Below are 17,405 nucleotides of genomic sequence, written 5' to 3' on the forward strand. Positions count from 1 at the left end.
GTATGGAAACAAGCAGGTGTCAGCATTATGCAGGCACAGAAAAAAAAAAGGGAAAGAAAAAGACTCCAGTGATCATTTATCTTGTATTTACACCATTTGGTTTCAACAAGGACAGGAAGCTTTACTGTTCGCTTCCTGTGGGAACTCCAGTTTCTGCACCTTCCCCTGCTGCCTGTCGGCATCTCGATACAACAGGGATTTCTGGGCCTTCAATCTGCAAGCCAGGCACATGAAAATCGACTCGACATTCTGGCTTTCTTTCGGGTCCTTGGCTGATGTCTCAAACAAGAGCATGTTGTGGGCATCGGCAAATTTCAGGGCTAAGTTGGAGGGCACCTGTATCTGTTCCCGCAAGTCACACTTGTTGCCCACAAGCACCTTTGGGACGAGTGGGGGCACCGCATGCCCATTGCATTCTTGGATCCACATTTTGAGGTTGGTGAACGATGTCATCTTGGTGACGTCGTAGACAAAGACCACGGCATGCACGTTGCGGTAGTAATGCTCTACCATGCTCTTACGGAAGCGCTCCTGGCCCGCTGTGTCCCACACCTGCACCTGGAAGATACAGAAACCCATTTGTGGAGTCAGGAAAGGAAATATGAACACGCGAAGGAAATTTCACATGGCTCTGTAGCACTGAGGTTTCCAGCCCAGACACAGGAAGTGGTTGCTGGCAGATTAGCAGGAAGCAGTTATCAAAGTGTACAGTTTAGGTTCTGTCAGGCTTAAGATGGGTACTTGAAAATATTGACTTGAAAAATCTGAAGTTTCTAGTTGAAAAATTAGGGCATACATGGGTCAGTTCTTCTGGAGAAAATTTGGCGATATTAACAAGAACCTTAAAAATGTTCAAAACTCTCCGGGCGTGGTGGCGCACGCTTGTCATCCCCGCGCTTGGGAGGCAGAGACAGGAGGATCGCGCAGGTTCGAAGCCAGACACGCTGGCTTAAGAGACCCTGTTTCCAAATAAAAAAGTATAAAATAGGTCTGGGAGTATAGCCTGGAGGTAGAAGGGTTTCCAGGAACCCCAGTACTACAAAAAAAAAATCTGTACAGGTCAGGTGTGGTGGCACAGGCCTGTAAACCCAGTACCCGGGAGGCTGAGAGAGGAGGATCTCAAGTTTGAGGACAGCCTCAGCAACCTAGTGAGACTCTCAGCAACCTAGTAAGACCTTATTTTAAAATAAGAAATCCGGGTATGGTGGCGCACGCTTGTAATCCCGACATTTGGGAAGCTGAGACAGGAGGATTGAAGGTTCTCAGCCAGCCTCAGCTACTTAAGTGAGACCCTTTGCAATTCAGTGAGACCCTGTTTCAAAATACAGAATAAAAAATAGGGCTGGGGGGTTTGGCTCAGATGTAGAATGCCCCTGGGTTCTATCCTGGTACCTCAAAAAAGAAAAGAAAAAAGAAAAAAAGAAAATCAGGCTGAGGGTGTATCTCTGAGGTAGAATGCCCGCCCTCTCCCCCCTCCCTCACTCCCTCCCTTTCCCTGTACAAATATCTTTTTTTTTTTTTTTCGTGGTACTGAGGGTGGAACCCAGGGGCATTCTACCTCCAAGCTACACCCCCAGCCCTATTGATTGACTGATTGTGTGTGTGTGTGTGTGTGTGTGTGTGTAGTACTGGAGATTAAATTCAGCAGTGTTCTACTATTGAGTTATACCCTCAGCCTACTTTATTTTATTTTATTTATTCTGTGGTACTGAAGGTGGAACCCAGAGGCCTTTTACCTCCGGGCTATACTCCCAGACCTATTTTATATTTTATTTGGAAACAGGGTCTCACTAAGTTGCTGAGAGCCTCACTAAGTAGCTGAGGCTGGCTTCGAGCCTGCGCGATCCTCCTGTCTCAGCCTCCCAAGCGCGGGGATTACAGGCGTGCACCACCATGCCTGGCACTTATTTTATTTTGAAACAGGGTCATGCTAAGTTACCACATGCTGGCCTTGACCTTGTGATTCCTCTGTTTTAGCTTCCAGGTACCGGGATTACAGGCATGTGCCACCCCCATTTATGTTTAATTTTTTTGTTTGTATGTGTTACTAGGGATTGAACCCAGGGGCAGTCTAACTTTAAGCTACACCCCTAGATCTATTTCATTTAAATTTTTTTTTCAGGTCTGGGGCTGGAACCCAGAGGCATTTGACCTCCGAGCTACAACCCCTGCCCAATTTTTTATTCTTTATTTTGAAACAGGGTCTCACTGTGTTGCGAAGGGCCTCACTAAGTAGCTGAGGTTGTCTGCGAACCGCGATCCTCCCATCTCAGCCTCCCGAATGCTGGGATTACAAGCGTGTGCCATCACGCCCGGCTAAAATTTGGGTTTTCTTTTTCTTTTTTCTTTTTTTTTCTTTTTTGTGGCACTGGGGTTCCTGGAAGCCCTTCTACCTCCGGGCTACACTCCCAGACCTATTTTAAACTTTTTTTTTTTTTTTTGGAAACAGGGTCTCTTAAGCCAGCACGGCTGGCTTTGAACCTGCGTGATCCTCCTGTCTCCGCCTCCCAAGCGCGGGGATTACAAGCGTGCGCCACCACACCCGGCGCCATTTAATTTCGAAACAGAGTCTCACTAAGTTGCAGAGGGCCTCACTAAGTTTCTGAGGCTGGCTTTGAACCTGTGATTCTCCTGTCTCATCCTCCCAAGTACTGAGATTACAGGTGTGTGCCACCATGCCCAACTTCATTTTTTTTTGAAGATTTAAAGAAGTTTATTAGAAAGATAGAAATACAGAAAATAGAAATATTGCCCCATGCCAAAATGGCATGGGGGGGGTGACTCGAAATGAATACATCCTTCATTTTTTTATACACAGACCATAGCAAATGATCTTTTATATGGTACTTGGGATTGAACTCAGGGGCATTCTACTCCCCACCCCTTTTTATTTTATTTTTTGAAACAGGGTCTCTCTAAGTTGCTGAGGCTGTTCTCGAACCTGCGGTCCTCATGTCTCAGACTCTCAAGTACTGGGATTACAGGCATGTGCCACCATGCCTGGTTTCAATTTCTTCTCCTCCTCCTCCTCCTCCTCCTTCTTCTTCTTCTTCATTATTATTATTATTAATTATTATTATTATTATTAATTATTATCATTTTGCGGTACTGGGGATAGAACCTAGAGGCATTTGACCTTTGAGCTACACCCCCTGCCCAATTTTTTTATTCTTTATTTTGAAACTGGTCTCACTGAGTTGCAGAGGGCCTCACTAAGTAGGTAAGGCTGTCCATGAACCGCGATCCTCCGGTCTCAGCCTCCCGAATGCTGGGATTACAAGTGTGCACCATCACGCCCGGCTGTCTCAATTTATTCTTAAGTTCCACCACAACTGGCTTCAATTTATTCTTAAATTCACTTCTTTCTATGTGAGAGATCATTGAAATCGCTAGATTTTTGTACTTCTACTTTTGTAACAAAGACCAACATATGGGCCGGGTGTGGTGGCGCATGCTTGTGCTTGGGAGGCTGAGACAGGAGGATCGCACGGGTTCTAAGCCAGCCTCGGCTACTTAGTGAGGGTCTCAGCAACTTAGTGAGACCCTGTTTCCAAATAAAATATAAAATAGGTCTGGGAGTATATCCCGGAGGTAGAAAGCCCCTGGGTTCCACCCCTAGTACCACCAAAAAAAAAAAAAAGACCAACTTATGAAGGAAAAAAAGCTGGTGTGAGTAGCATGAACAAAGACACAACTCCCATGAACTATGCAGTGGACACACATTCAAAGCCCAATTTTTTTTTCCTTTTTATATCCAATGTCTTGGAAAAGAGCTCTTCATGCTCAGATGATGATACCAAGGCCCCATAGAATTCTCAGTTATCAAAGAAAATTTGATTATGGCCACTAATTGATTACTATAAGTCTTAAAACAAAGTATAGCCTCTACTTGGGGTTAGCAGTCATTAAGTATAAATCTATCAAATATAACTGTTGTGTGTGTGTGTGTGTGTGTGTGTGTGTGTTACTGAGGATGGAACCCAGGGGTATTTTAACTCAGCTACACTCCCAGCCCTATTTTTTATTCTGTATTTTGAAACAGGGTCTCACTGAGTTGCAGAGGGCCTCACTAAGTAGCTGAGGCTGTTCGCAAACCACGATCCTCCTGTCTCAGCCTCCCAAATGCTAGGATTACAAGCGTACACCACCACGCACAGCTCTTTAAATTTGAAACAGGGTCTCACTAAATTGTGGAGGGCCCATGCTGAGGGTGGCCTTGAACCTGTCTCAGTCTCCCAAGTACTGGGATTATAAGCATGCACCACCATGCCTAGTTTAGCAAATATAATTGAATCTTTGTTCTGTGAAGATCTTACCAGGCCCCAGATTCATCGTTCGGCCCATCAGTTTTCATTGTCCCAGCTCCCCTTCATCATTTCTATTGGCATGGCCTCAGCACAAGCTTCAGAGTTCCCCCATCTTTGATTTTCATATCTTTTGATCAGATCCCCTTTCTCTTGGACTACAGCCGCCTTTGGTTTCTGGATATCTCCACTCCAGGGCCTTCTGAATGCTACTTTCATACTAATCTTCCTAAACCCCTGCTAGTAGCGGGACATTTTCCTCTTTGGGAAATTCTGGTAGCCCTCTACTGCACGTGGTACAAAATGGAAAATTTTCTCCCAACCTGGGTTCAAACTGCTCAACTACAGCTGGTTCATTTCCTCCTATGTGCCTTTGGTCCTCCTTGACACCCTATCCACATGTCACCCATTTTTCGTGGTAATGGAGATTGAATGCAGGGACGCTTAACCATTGAGCTACATCCCCAGCCCTTTTTATTCTGAAGCAGTCTTACTAAATTGCTCAGATTGGCCTCAAACTTGCCAGTCTCCTGAGTCAGCCTCAAAAGTAGCTGGGAGAGTAGCTGGGTATGATGGCGCACGCTTGTAATCCCAGCATTCGGGAGGCTGACACAGGAGGATCGTGGTTCGCGGACAGCCTCAGCTACTTAGTGAGGGCTCTTTGCAACTCAGTGAGACCCTGTTTCAAAATAAAGAATAAAAAATAGGGCTGGGGATGTTGCTCGGAGGTAAAATGCCCCTGGATTCCATCCCCAGTACCAAAAAAAAAAAAAGAAAGAAAAGAAAAGCCTGGATTACAGGCATGCCACCATGCCTAGCTAAATCTCATCCAATTTTTTATCTTTTCATGCTGGGGTTAGAACTCTAAATCTTCCCTGTTCGTGTGTGTGTGTGTGTGTGTGTGTGTGTGTGTGTGTGTGTGTTTACTGGAGATTAAACTCAGGAGCATTCTACTTCTGAACTACAGCACCAGCCTTATTTTTTTTTAATCAGGATCTCTCTAAGTTGCTGAGGCTGACCTTGAACCTACAATCCTCCTGTTTTAGCCTCCCAGGTGGATTACGGCATGTGCCACTACACCCACCAGTCACCCATTCTTTAAGGATCATCTCATGCCTCCACCTTCTTCCTCGAACCTTCCCCAAATTCAATTCTCTTTCCTTAGGAATATCTTTTTGCACTTTAAGTGTGTATTATACTACTTAGAATATATTTATGTAGCTGGGCATGGTGGCACATGTTTGTAATCCCAGGATTTGGGAGACTGAGACAGGAGGGAGCCGAGACAGGAGGGTCACAGGTTCACAGCCAGCCTCAGCAACTTAGTGAGACCCTATTTCAAAATAAAAAAAATAAAATAGGGCAGGGGTATAGCTCAGAGTTAGAATTCCCTTGGGTTCAATCCCCAGCACCACACACACACAAAAGACTATATTTCTATGTTTTCTAATTGTTTTATTGGTGCTCCTGGCACCCTCCAGCTAAACCATGCGCTGCCCTTTTCTGCATCAGATCACTCTTCAAGGTTGTCATTATCATCGTCCCTAGGCATCCAAAGCAGTATTGGCTGGAGTTTCCAAAACTACAAGCAGTCTGGCAGCCTAGGTATCTGCCAAGGCCATTTCAGGGAGAGGATCCGATTTCTGTTACACAGAATAACCTGTCTCCTTGAAGACTGATTTGCTTCTGTAAGCAGAAACAGAAAAGTGTTCATGCCTTTCACCTTTCTGGTGCACGAAACAGGAAGAAAAGGAAGAGCGGGCGGGGAGAATGGCTCCTGATTCCCACCCCCAGTAGTCTTAACTCGCCTGCCTCCGAGTAAGGCTAGATCCCCATCAGCCCTCAGGCATGTAGCAGATGCTTTAACACCATGAGCTCAGGACTCTAAAAATACCTGTCACTAGCAGGAACAGGGTGGGAGTGTGTGAGATATTTGAGGCTACACCTCCAGCCCTATTTTTTAGTCTTTTTATTTTCTTATGTATTTATTTATTTTCTTATTTATTTATTTATTTATTTGGTGGTACTGGGGTTCCTGGAGACCCTTCTACCTCTGGGCTACACTCCCAGACACCTATTTTGTGTATTTTTATTTGGAAACAGGGTCTCTTAAGCCAGCGTGGCTGGCTTCTGCACGATCCTCCTGTCTCCAGAACTTCAGGGAGGGCTGGCTGCCGGACACCTCCTCTGCCTCCCTTCCAATGCTATCCCTATCAGAGCCTCTCTCTGGAAGCCTTTATTTGGAAGCTCAGAATATCAATGGCAGGCTCTACTCCCAACCCAGCTTTTTTTTTTTTTTTTGGTGCTGAGAGTTAAACCGTCTACCTCTGATCTAAACCTCTAGAACTTTTTTGTGGTACTAAGGATTGAATGGGCCATTTTACCTCTGAGCCCCTGCCAGCCCTGCTTCTACTTTTTTGGTTTGGAAATAGGGCCTCCCTTGGTTACTGAGAGTCTTGCTATATTGCTGAGACTGGCTTCAGACCTGTGATGATCCTGGTCTCAGCTTCCCAAGTACTAGGATTACAAGCATGCATCCCCCCTTTTGTATGTATGTGTGTGTGTGTGTGTGTGTGTGTGTGTGTGTGTGTGTGTGTGTGCTACTGAGGACTGAGGGTCTATCTCTGAAATGCAACCCCAGCCCTATTTTTAATTTTTTGTGTGGTTTTGGGGATTGAACCCAGAGGCATTCTACCTCCGAGCTACACAGCCAACCCATTTTTTAATTTTTTATTTTGAAACATGGTCTCACTAAGTTGCAGAAGGCCTAAGTAACCAAAGCTGGCTGCAAACCTATATCCTCCTGTCTCAGCCTCCCAAGTACTGGGATTACAAGTGTGTGCCACCACACCTGGTTTATTTTTAAATTTTGAAACAGAGTCTTGTTAAGTTTCTGAGGGCCTCACTAAGTTGTTGAGACTGGCTGTGAACCTATGATCCTCCTATCTCAGCCTCCCAAGGACTGGGATCACAAGCATATGCTACCACACCCGGCTCCTCCAGCACTGTGTGTGTGTGTGTGTGTGTGTGTGTGTGTGTGTGTTGTTGTTGTTGTTGTTGGGAGATTAAACCCAGGGCATTTTTCGACCAAGCTAAACCCCAGCCCTGTTTTATTTTGTTGCTGAGGTTAGCCTCAAACCTGCTATCCTCCTACCTCAGCCTCTCAAGCACAGGCATGTGCCACCATACCCAGCACTCCTACGCTTTTGAATGCTTTGTTTTGCAGCAGGGTCTCACTCAGCTGCTGAGGCTGTCCTCCAACCTGCGATCTTCCTGTCTCAGCTTCTCAAATGCTGGGATTACAGGCACGTGGCCCAACCCAGCTCCTTATAAACCCATCCCAGTACCACCAAAAAAATAAAAACCTCCCCAAGGCCATTGGGTGGTAACTTCACTTCCCCAGTGGATGATGGGAAAAAGTTTAAAGAGATCTTCTTTCAACTAACTGGGCTGTTCAATCTGCATTTTAGACATATACACAAAACTGACACAGAATAGCAAAGGAGGGCAGGCAGCGACAAAGGAACTCACAGGCAGAAAGAGAGGAAACCAGGAGCACGAAAGGACACACGCTGATGGCTACTTAAGCATTAAGCTAACTAGGAGAGAACTGGAGGAAGCTCAAAAACCCGAAGGAAGACATAATGTCATTCTGACTACAGGTGGCTTCTGAGCGACACTGGGTTCAGCCTCCATCCACTCAGTAAGGTACCACAGGATGGTGTTCTGTTTCCAGATATTGGCAGAGGAAGAGAAATTCGAAGTCCTGCCAGAGCCAATGCTGACCTGCATCTTCCCTGGTCCCAAGTGGCAAGAGTCAAAGGCCAAAGCTTAGATCCCTATGCCCTTGGGCAAGTTATTTCAACTCTCTCCACTTTAGTCTTCCTATCTGTAGAATGGGGATGATAACAAAAATGCTAGGGTCACTATGACCCTGAAATAAGACAACATGTGTACAGTGCCTGGTCTGGGCTCTTGGTTCAGTCAACAAATAGAGGTTGTTAATTATTATTGCCTACTCACTGGAGGCTTCTCTTGAGTTCATGTGTACCAGGAAATGGTGGATCGCAAATGCCATGATGAGGTGGGGGCAGGGACATAGTGATTGGAGAGAACAAACTGGGCTTCAGTCCCCTAGGGATGGTCTCATGATTAAGAGTAGAGCTGCCACTACAGCAAATCAGTCATCCCCCAGTAAGCAAATGTTTCCCGGGGACACAGAGGCAGCCTAAGAAAAACAACATTCTACTCTTGGACAGAGAACAAGAAAGAGCTGGCTGAGGCCTCTCTACTATTCTCCTGCCAGGGATGCTTATTTCTGGCCTGACAGCCTTCTATTGCTGGCTGTGGCCTTGGGCTACTTCAACCTGTCACACCGGACTTCTCTCTCTCCCCAAAGGGGGAAGCCCTTGGGAGTCATCCTCCTAGCATGGTTTTGGCACTCATTTCTTGAGAAACTCCAGGCCAGCCGGAGGATGGGGCAAAATCTTCTCTGAGCTACATCATATACCAGCTGCCAGGCGCTTCCATCTTCCCACTGACGTGCTGCTCTCTCACCTGCTGGCTTTGGCCTGGTTGTCACAACAGCTTTACAAAAGGCAGGCTCACCATTCCCACAGTCTACCCAAAGTCCCCGCAGAATCTGACGCAGAGAGCTCCTCCTTAAGCAGTGTCACAAGGCTTTGTCCTCTTGAAAATATCATCTTTCCCAAAAAAAGACCCATATTAAGCACTTTATCCGCGCATGGTATTGTGCTGAGCTATGTTTCTCCTGAGTCACAGGGTCTGGCCTCTGGGGAGAAGTCTGGAATCTTTCGCACAGACTGTGAAAGCTAGGCACAAGGATGTTACAAGGGAAGGGGTGGTTTATTTTTTATTTATTTATTTATTGCGATACTGGGGATGGAACCCAGGGGCATTCTACCTCTGAGCTACACTCCCAGCCCTATTTTTTATTCTTTATTTGGAAACAGGGTTTCACTGAGTTGCAAAGGGCCTCACTAAGTAGTAGCTGAGGCTGGCAATGAACCACAATCCTCCAGTCTCAGCCTCCCAAATCCTGGGATTACAAAAGTGGGCCACTGGGCCCAGGTTGAATGTGTGGTTTAAAAGCCTCCCCAAACCGGCTGTGGTGGCGCGCGCTTGTAATCCCCGCGCTTGGGAGGCGGAGACAGGAGGATCGCGCAGGTTCGAAGCCAGCCTCAGCTACTTAGAGAGGCTCTCGGCAACTTAGTGAGACCCTGTTTCCAAATAAAGTATAAAATAGGTCTGGGAGTATAGCCCAGAGGTAGAAAGCCCCTGGGTTCCACCCCCAGTACCACCCAAAAAATAAAAAAAATTTTAAAAATTAAAAATTAAAAATTAAAAAGCCTCCCCAAGGCCGGGCGTGGTGGCACACGCTTGTAATCCCCCGCGCTTGGGAGGCGGAGACAGGAGGATCGCGCAGGTTCGAAGCCAGCCTCAGCTACTTAGTGAGGCTCTAAGCAACTTGGTGAGACCCTGTTTCCAAATAAAATATAAAAATAGGTCTGGGAGTGTAGCCCGGAGGTAGAAAGCCCCTGGGTTCCACCCCCAGTACCACCAAAAAAATAAAAAATTTTTTAAAAATTAAAAATTAAAAAGCCTCCCCAAGGCCGGGCGTGGTGGCACACGCTTGTAATCCCCCGCGCTTGGGAGGCGGAGACAGGAGGATCGCGCAGGTTCGAAGCCAGCCTCTCTGGCTTAAGAGACCCTGTTTCCAAATAAAATATAAAATAGGTCTGGGAGTGTAGCCCGGAGGTAGAAGGGTTCCATCCCAGTACCACCAAAAAAATAAAAACCTCCCCAAGGCCATTGGGTGGTAACTTCACTTCCTCTTGTTCACTTTCTAGCTTCCTTCTCCCCCCTCTTCAGTGGACTCCCAAACTTCTTTTTTCCTCCATCCAAATTTCATATGGATTTATTTCCCCCTTTGAAATCCAGAGAACTCTTTGATTCACTGTCACATTTGATTTGAAGCAAACCATAGAATTAAATTTTAAGAATTATTTTGTCAAAGTAGGGACTGCACTCTAGGATAGACGTTCCATCTCGGAGCTACATTCCCAGTTCTATATTGTGTGTTTGTGTGTGTGTGTGTGTGTGTGTGTGTGTGTGTGTGGTACTGGGGATTTAGTCCAGGGGCATTCTACCTCTGAGTTACATCCCTGGCTCTATTTTATTTTTAGTTCAAAGCAAGGTCTTGCTAAGATGATGTGAGTCTGAATTTTTGCAGAGGCTGTCCTTGCATTTGTAATCGTCCTGTCTCATCCCTGCCAAGCGCCAGTACTGGGATTACAAGTATGCACCAGCACACCCAGCCCCAATCCTATTTTATTTTATTTTATTTTAATTAATTTATTTATTTGGTACTGGGGATGGAATCCTGGGAAATTCTACCTCTGACATCCACCTCCAGCCCTATTTTATTTTATTTTATTTTATTTTATTTTATTTTATTTTTGTGGTACTTGGAATGGAACCCAGGAACTTTCTACCTCCAGGGCACACTCCCAGACCTATTTTATATTTTATTTGGAATCAGGGTCTCATTAACTTACTGACAGCCTCACTAAACTGCTGAGGCTGGCTTTGAACCTGTGCGATCCTCCTGTCTCAGCCTCTCAAGTACTGGGTTTAAAAGTGTGAGCCAGTGTGCATGTATGTCTACAAAAGTTTTTTTTTCATACCATTATGATGTATGGATACAGTGCACCAATAAAAAAAATTAAAAATAAAAAAATAAAAATAAAAGTGTGAGCCACCACACCCAGCTCCTACCTATTTATTTATTTATTTATTTATTTATTTATTTTGCAGTAATCGGGATGGAACCAAGGGGCATTCTACCTCCGAGCTACATACCCAGCCCTATTTTTTATTCTTTATTTGGAAACAGGGTGTCACTGAGTTGCAAAGGGCCTCGCTAAGTAGCTGAGGCTGGCCACGAACTGTGATCCTCCTGTCTCAGCCTCCCAAATGCTGGGATTACTAGCGTGAGCCAAAATGCCCGGCACCTGTCCTATTTTATATTCTTCATTTTGAAACAGGGTCTCACTAAGTTACAGAGGACCTAAGTACCTGAGGCTGGCCATGAACCTGTAATCCTCCAGTCTCAGACTACCGTGTACTAGGATTACAAGCGTGTGCCATCACACCTGGCCCCAATCCTATTTTATTTGGTTTTTGTGGTACTGGAATGGAACCCAGAGGCATTCTATCTCCAAGCTATACTCCTAGCCCTATTTTTTATTCTTTTTTTTTTTTTTTTTTGGAGTACTGGGGATGGAACCCAGGGGCCTTCTATCTCTAAGCCACACCCCTAGCCCTATTTTTTATGATTTATTTTTGAAACAGGGTCTCACTGAGTTGCAAAGGGCCTAAGTAGTTGAGGCTGGCCACGAACCACAATCCTCCTGTCTCAGCCTCCCGAATGCTGGAATAACAAGAGTGCACCATCATGCCTGGCTCTATTCTTTATTTTTATTTTATTTTTATTATTTTTTTGGTGGTACTGGGGTTCCTGGAAACCATTCTACTTCTGGGCTACAGTCCCAGACCTATTTTATATTTTTTTTATTTGGAAACTGGGTCTCTTAAGCCAGCGAGGCTGGCTTCGATCCTCCTGCCTCTGCCTCCCAAGCGCGGGGATTACAAGCGTGCGCCACCACGCCCAGCTCTATTCTTTATTTAATTTTTTCATATTTTATTTTATTTATATGTGGAACATATTGAAAATGGTGTACATTTAGGTTGTGCTTCGTGCCCTCCCCACCATTCCCCTTTCCCTCTCCCAATAATGAGTGTCCAGGTTAACCATGCTATATTCATGCTGGGATTACAAGTGTGCGCCACCACACCTGGCCCAATCATATTTTATTTTGAAATAGGGTTTCACTATTGCCAAGGCTGGCCTCAAAATTTTGATCCTCCTGTCTCAGCCTCCCAAGTACATGCACTGCAGCACTTGGCTAGATGTTAAGAATTTTGAGGGTTTAAGAACCCATCCAAAAGCCGGGCATGATGGTACACGCTTGTAATCCCAGCATTCCGGAGGCTGAGACAGGAGGATCACGGTTTGCGGACAGCCTCAGCTACTTAGTGAGGCCCTCTGCAACTCAATGATACCCTGTATCCAAATAAAGAATAAAAAATAGGGATTGGGGTGTAAATCATTTTGCTCAGAGGTAAAATGCCCCTGGGTTCCATCCCCATTACCGGGAAAAAAAAAGAACCCATCCAACCTGTACATGATGTGTTAGGAGGCTGGGATTATAGAAGAATCACAAATTCACAGCTAGCCTCAGCAACTTTTGAGGCCCTCCACAACTTAGTGAGCCTCTTGTTTCAAAATAAAGAATAAAATAGGGCTGTGGTGTAGCTCAGAGGTAGAATGTCCCTGAGTAACACACACACACACACACACACACACACACACACACACACAGCCCATCCACTGCTGGGCATAAGGGTACATTCCTGTAATCACAGTACTTGAGAGGCTGAGACAGAAGAATCACAGGTTCAAAGTCAGCCTCAGCAAGTAGCAACTCTCATCAACCTAGTGAGACCCTGTTTCAAAATAAAAACTTAAAAAATAAGATTGAAGCCGGGCATGGTGGCACACACTTGTAATCCCAGCATTTGGGAGACTGAGACTGGAGGACCACAGTTTGCAGACAACCTCAGTTACTACTTAGTAAGGCCCTTCGCAACTCAGTGAGACCCTGTTTCAAACATAAAAAGGACTAAAAAATAGGGCTGGGAGTGTAGTTCGGAGGTAGAATGCCCCTGGGTTCCATCCCCAGTACTGCAGTAAACAAACAAACAAACAAACAAACAAACAAACAAACAAGACTGAGGGTGTAGATCTGAACCATATTAGAACCCATACAAAGCCGGGTGTGATGGTGCACGCTTGTAATCCCAGCGCTTGGGAGGCTGAGACAGGAGGATTGCACAGGTTCAAAGCCAGCCTCAGCTACTTAGTGACACGGTTTCCAAATAAAGTATAAAATAGGTCAGGGAGTGTAGGCCAGAGGTAGAAAAGCCCCTGGGTTCCACCCCCAGTACCACACACACAATAAAAAGAACCCATAAAGAACCCATACAAGTTGAGTGTGGTGGCACATGCCCGTAATGAAAGATATAATAGAGCTGGGGGTGTAGCTCAGTAGTAGAACATCCTTAGATTCAATCTCAAGTGCCACACACACACACACACACACACACACACACACACACACCACACACAAATCCAACTGGGTGTGGTGGTGCACATCTGTAATTCCAGTACTTGGGAGGCTGAGAAAGGAGGATCACAGGTTCAAAGCCAGTGCTGGGTTAACTCTGTGAGACTCTGTTTCAAAACTAAAAAATATTAAAGGTCTGAGGATGTAGCTCAGAGGTAGAACCCTCTGGGTTCTGTTCCCAATACCACAAAAATAAATAAAGAGCCCATCCATATACTTCTACTTCGGAGGGAAAAGGGGTTCATTTTAGACATTCCAGAATCTTATAGCCTTTCATTAAAGAAGCTCAACACCCCTGAGGAAGTCCTAAGCATGCAAACATCAATATAAGAGCCCCAGGAAAGGACAGATAGATACCTACTTTGACTTTAAAAGGTGATAAAGCAATTTCCCCCTAAAATGCAAAGATCAAAAAGATACAAAGTTCAAAAGAATGCTCTGTGTTCTGTCTCCCTGACCTGATGCCATCCTCTATCAATACTGAGCTCCCCATCTTTCTAAAGTAGAGTGTCTTGGCCTGGTTTCTAAGACCATTTTATTTTATGTGGCGCTGGGGATTGAACACAGGAGCATTCTACCTCCGACCTACACACCCAGCCCTATTTTATTTTTTTATTTTAAAATAGGGTCTCTCTAGGTTGATGAGAGCCTCACTACTTGCTGAGACTATCCTTGAACCTGCAATCCTCTTGTCTCAGCCCCCCAAGTATTAGGATCCTATGTGCCACCACATCTGGCTATCTGAAGCCATTTTGAAACATGTTCATTTTAGCCAAGTGTGGTGGCACACGCCCGTAATCCCAGTACTTGGAGAGGCTGGAAACAGGAGGATCACAGGTTTTAGAACAGCCTCAGCAACTTAGTGAGGCCCTATTTTAAAACAAAACATAAAAAAGTGCTAGGGGTGTAGCTTGGAGTTAGAATGCCACTGGGTTCAATCCCTAGTACCACTAAAAAAGGGAGGGACTGGATCATAGCTTGGAGGTAGAAGGTCCTGGATTTAATTCATAGTACCACCTACATACACACACAGATCATTCATTTTAATAGTCAAGGAGCCAGAGGTCTGGCAGTTTAGGGTGTTTATTAGTTTCTCAGTCCTTCTCTCGACTGCACTCAGAAAAGAGGCCTTGAAGTTACTTTGGTTGTTCGAGCAGCAAGAAGTCAGGAAAAGCCCAAGGATGGGTTTACAGAAGTGTGTCTTCAGTGTCCCAGTGCCTCCTCTCCTCCCAGGGCAAACTGCCCTTGCCTGTCCTGCCTCCCACTGCCCCTTGCACACTGACATATTCTTGTCCAATTTCGTTTCTACTTTTTCTGAACTAAAGCGGAATACAAACGATCAGACAGGACTACTTGTACTCAACAGGGAGGGCAAGGAACTTCCCTTGGTCCTCAGATAATGTCCCTTTGCATTTTTACTAAGGCCTTCTGGACAATACCAACAGAATGAATAATGGACAGTTCATTCACAGGGAACTCCCAGACAACTAAAAAAGATGTCATTTGAGAGAGACTGTTTCCCAAAAACAAGTTTTGTCTATTATGAAGGATCAGCAGGAGCCGGGCGTGGTGGCACACGCTTGTAAACCCAGTACTTGGGAGGCTGAGACAGGAGGATCACAGGTTCGAAGCCAGTCTCAGCAGTTTAGTGAGGCTCTCAGCAACTTAGTGAGACCCTGTTTCCAAATAAAACATAAAATAGGTCAGGAGTATAGCCCCGAGGTAGAAGGCCCCTGGGTTCCATCCCCAGTACCACAAAAAATAAAATAAAATAAAGTGGCTAACTGGGTGTGGTGGCACATGTGTGTACTTGGGAGGCTGAGACAGGAGGTTTACAGGTTCAAGACAAGGCTCAACAACTTAACAAGACTCTCAGCAACCTGGTGAGACCCTGTTTCAAAATAAAAAAAATAAAAATAAAAATAACTGAGGCTGTAGCTTGGAGGTAGAATGCCCCTGGGTTCAATTCCCAGCAACACACACCCAAAATTAATTAATTAATTAATTAATTAATTAGCTTACATTCTCTGTGGATTTCCATCCTTCCCCCATCCACCCCATGCTACAGTGCTGAGCCAAAGTGGGTTTTTGTAGCCTTATTGGCACCCAAGAGGTGGAAGAGACTTCATGATGCCTGAAGTGTTTTGGGATCCCTCCCACACACTAACAGGGAGGGTTGTCTACTGCCTCTCTGCCCACAGGCGCTGCATTCCCACTCAGGGTCAAGGATGAAATCAAATATGTTTTCCCTGGCAGAAGCTGTCATGCAGGAGCAAAGAGTATGAATGCACTCACTCCAGCTTGTCTTAAAAAATTGGTTGAGGTGGGGACCAGGCCAACCAGCGAGGCCAAAGGGAATAAGGAAGTGTTGAGGGTCTTGGGCTAAACAAGCTGGCAACCTAGCCAGCGCGCCAGCGCTGGGCATTTATGACCACTAGAACTATACCTCAGGTGAACCCCCCTCCCCAAGGTCCCTCCCTTCCCTTATCTGTCCCGCTGGATCACCTTGATCTTCTCGCCCTCGATTTCCACGGTCTTCTCCCTGAAGTCCACACCTATGGTGGCTTCGGTCTTATCCGGGAAGGTCCCCCCGCAGAAGCGGAAGGTCAGGCAGGTCTTGCCCACGTTGGAGTCCCCAATCACGATGATTTTGAAAATGCGGATCTGTACGTACTGGTCCAGCGACGAGTCGAGTTCCAAGGATGCCAGGCCAGCAGCCGAGGCAGGCTGCAGGTTCCCATGGCCCAGGGTGGGCTGCGCCATCTCCCTGGGACCGGACTGGGGCCCCAAACCCCTCGAGGGCTCCACACAAAGAAAACGGCCACGTTAGTGCGCTCAAGGCGAGCGAGCTTTGTGCTTGTGTATGCGTGTCTGTGAGTGTGTGTCCGCCCCGTGTGTGCGTGCGCTGGCACCGTGTGTGTGTGTGTGTGTGTGTGTGTGTGTGTGTGTGCGCGCGCGCGCGCGCGCGTGAGGAGGGTGCCCCTCACCCCAAGCCCCCCTCCTCCCACAGCGCACCCTCTTTGCAGAGCCGAGGCACTAACACAAAAGCTAGGGAGCAGAGAGATGGTGGAGAGCGGACAAGCCAGGCGCCTTCCCTGCCTGTGCTCGCCTTAGGAGCCAGTGCTCCGGAGTGCGATCCTAAAGCTGAAGATCCTGTGCCGCGCCTTCGCCTACACTCTCCCCCGTCTGGATCCCGAGAACGCGCCGGAGGGAGGAAGCCTTGGGAAGAAAGGGCGGGGGTGTGGAGAGTGGCATACACCACCCCGGGACAGATTTCCTTTCTTTTTGTCCCCATTTATGTTATAGGTTTCGGGTTCCCCACCCCCACTTGCTCTGAGCGCAAAGGGTCAGCGGGCACGGAGCACATCTGGAGAAGACAAAGAGAAATGCCCCTAAGGCATCACTGGAGCACTTTGGCTTCGGTGCAACACAACTCGGCGGTGGTGGGGTGGGCTGGGGGTCAGAGATTCCTCTTTCGCCTCCAGAACGGCGAGCAGGCATCTGTGCCGCTCCTCCGCGGTCTCCTGCCTCCACCCCAGACTTGGAATAAAGGGATTCTCTCTGTTTTATTGAGTAAGTAGGTGCACTTGCAGTGCCCAAGGAGCCAAGACACACAGTGGGGTTGTGGGGTCCGGCGCAGCTGAAAGAAGGGAGACAGGAGACGAGGGTGTGCGTGTGTAGAGGGTGTTACTGGTTCTGTCACAGACTTGTCAGATGTAGGAGGTGGGGGCGCGTACCAGGCGCCAACCTCCCCTCATCACACCACGAGCACCCATCCTCTGAATGTTCGGGAGAGCGGCTCCCATTGGCTGCTGCAGTCGGTTGTGTTTGG

At 46.6% G+C, this 17,405-nt stretch overlaps 1 protein-coding gene across 2 annotated transcripts; it reads right to left on the reverse strand.

Annotated features, from left to right (window-relative positions):
• Positions 1-102: 102 nt before the first annotated feature.
• Positions 103-16,336, reverse strand: RAB33A (RAB33A, member RAS oncogene family; the record flags this gene model as incomplete). 2 transcript variants are annotated; one of them, XM_080719634.1, is made up of 2 exons in its annotated part: positions 103-552; positions 16,079-16,336. In XM_080719634.1, 2 exons carry the CDS (start codon positions 16,334-16,336, stop codon positions 103-105), a joined length of 708 nt encoding a protein of 235 aa, XP_080575760.1. The 2 variants fall into 2 exon arrangements, with proteins under 2 accessions (XP_080575760.1, XP_080575759.1); XM_080719633.1 differs by having other exon boundaries at positions 103-558.
• Between the last annotated feature and the right edge of the window lie 1,069 nt (positions 16,337-17,405).

This window comes from Muscardinus avellanarius, assembly GCF_963383645.1.
Source record: "Muscardinus avellanarius genome assembly, chromosome: X".
NCBI classification, from domain to species: domain Eukaryota; kingdom Metazoa; phylum Chordata; class Mammalia; order Rodentia; family Gliridae; genus Muscardinus; species Muscardinus avellanarius.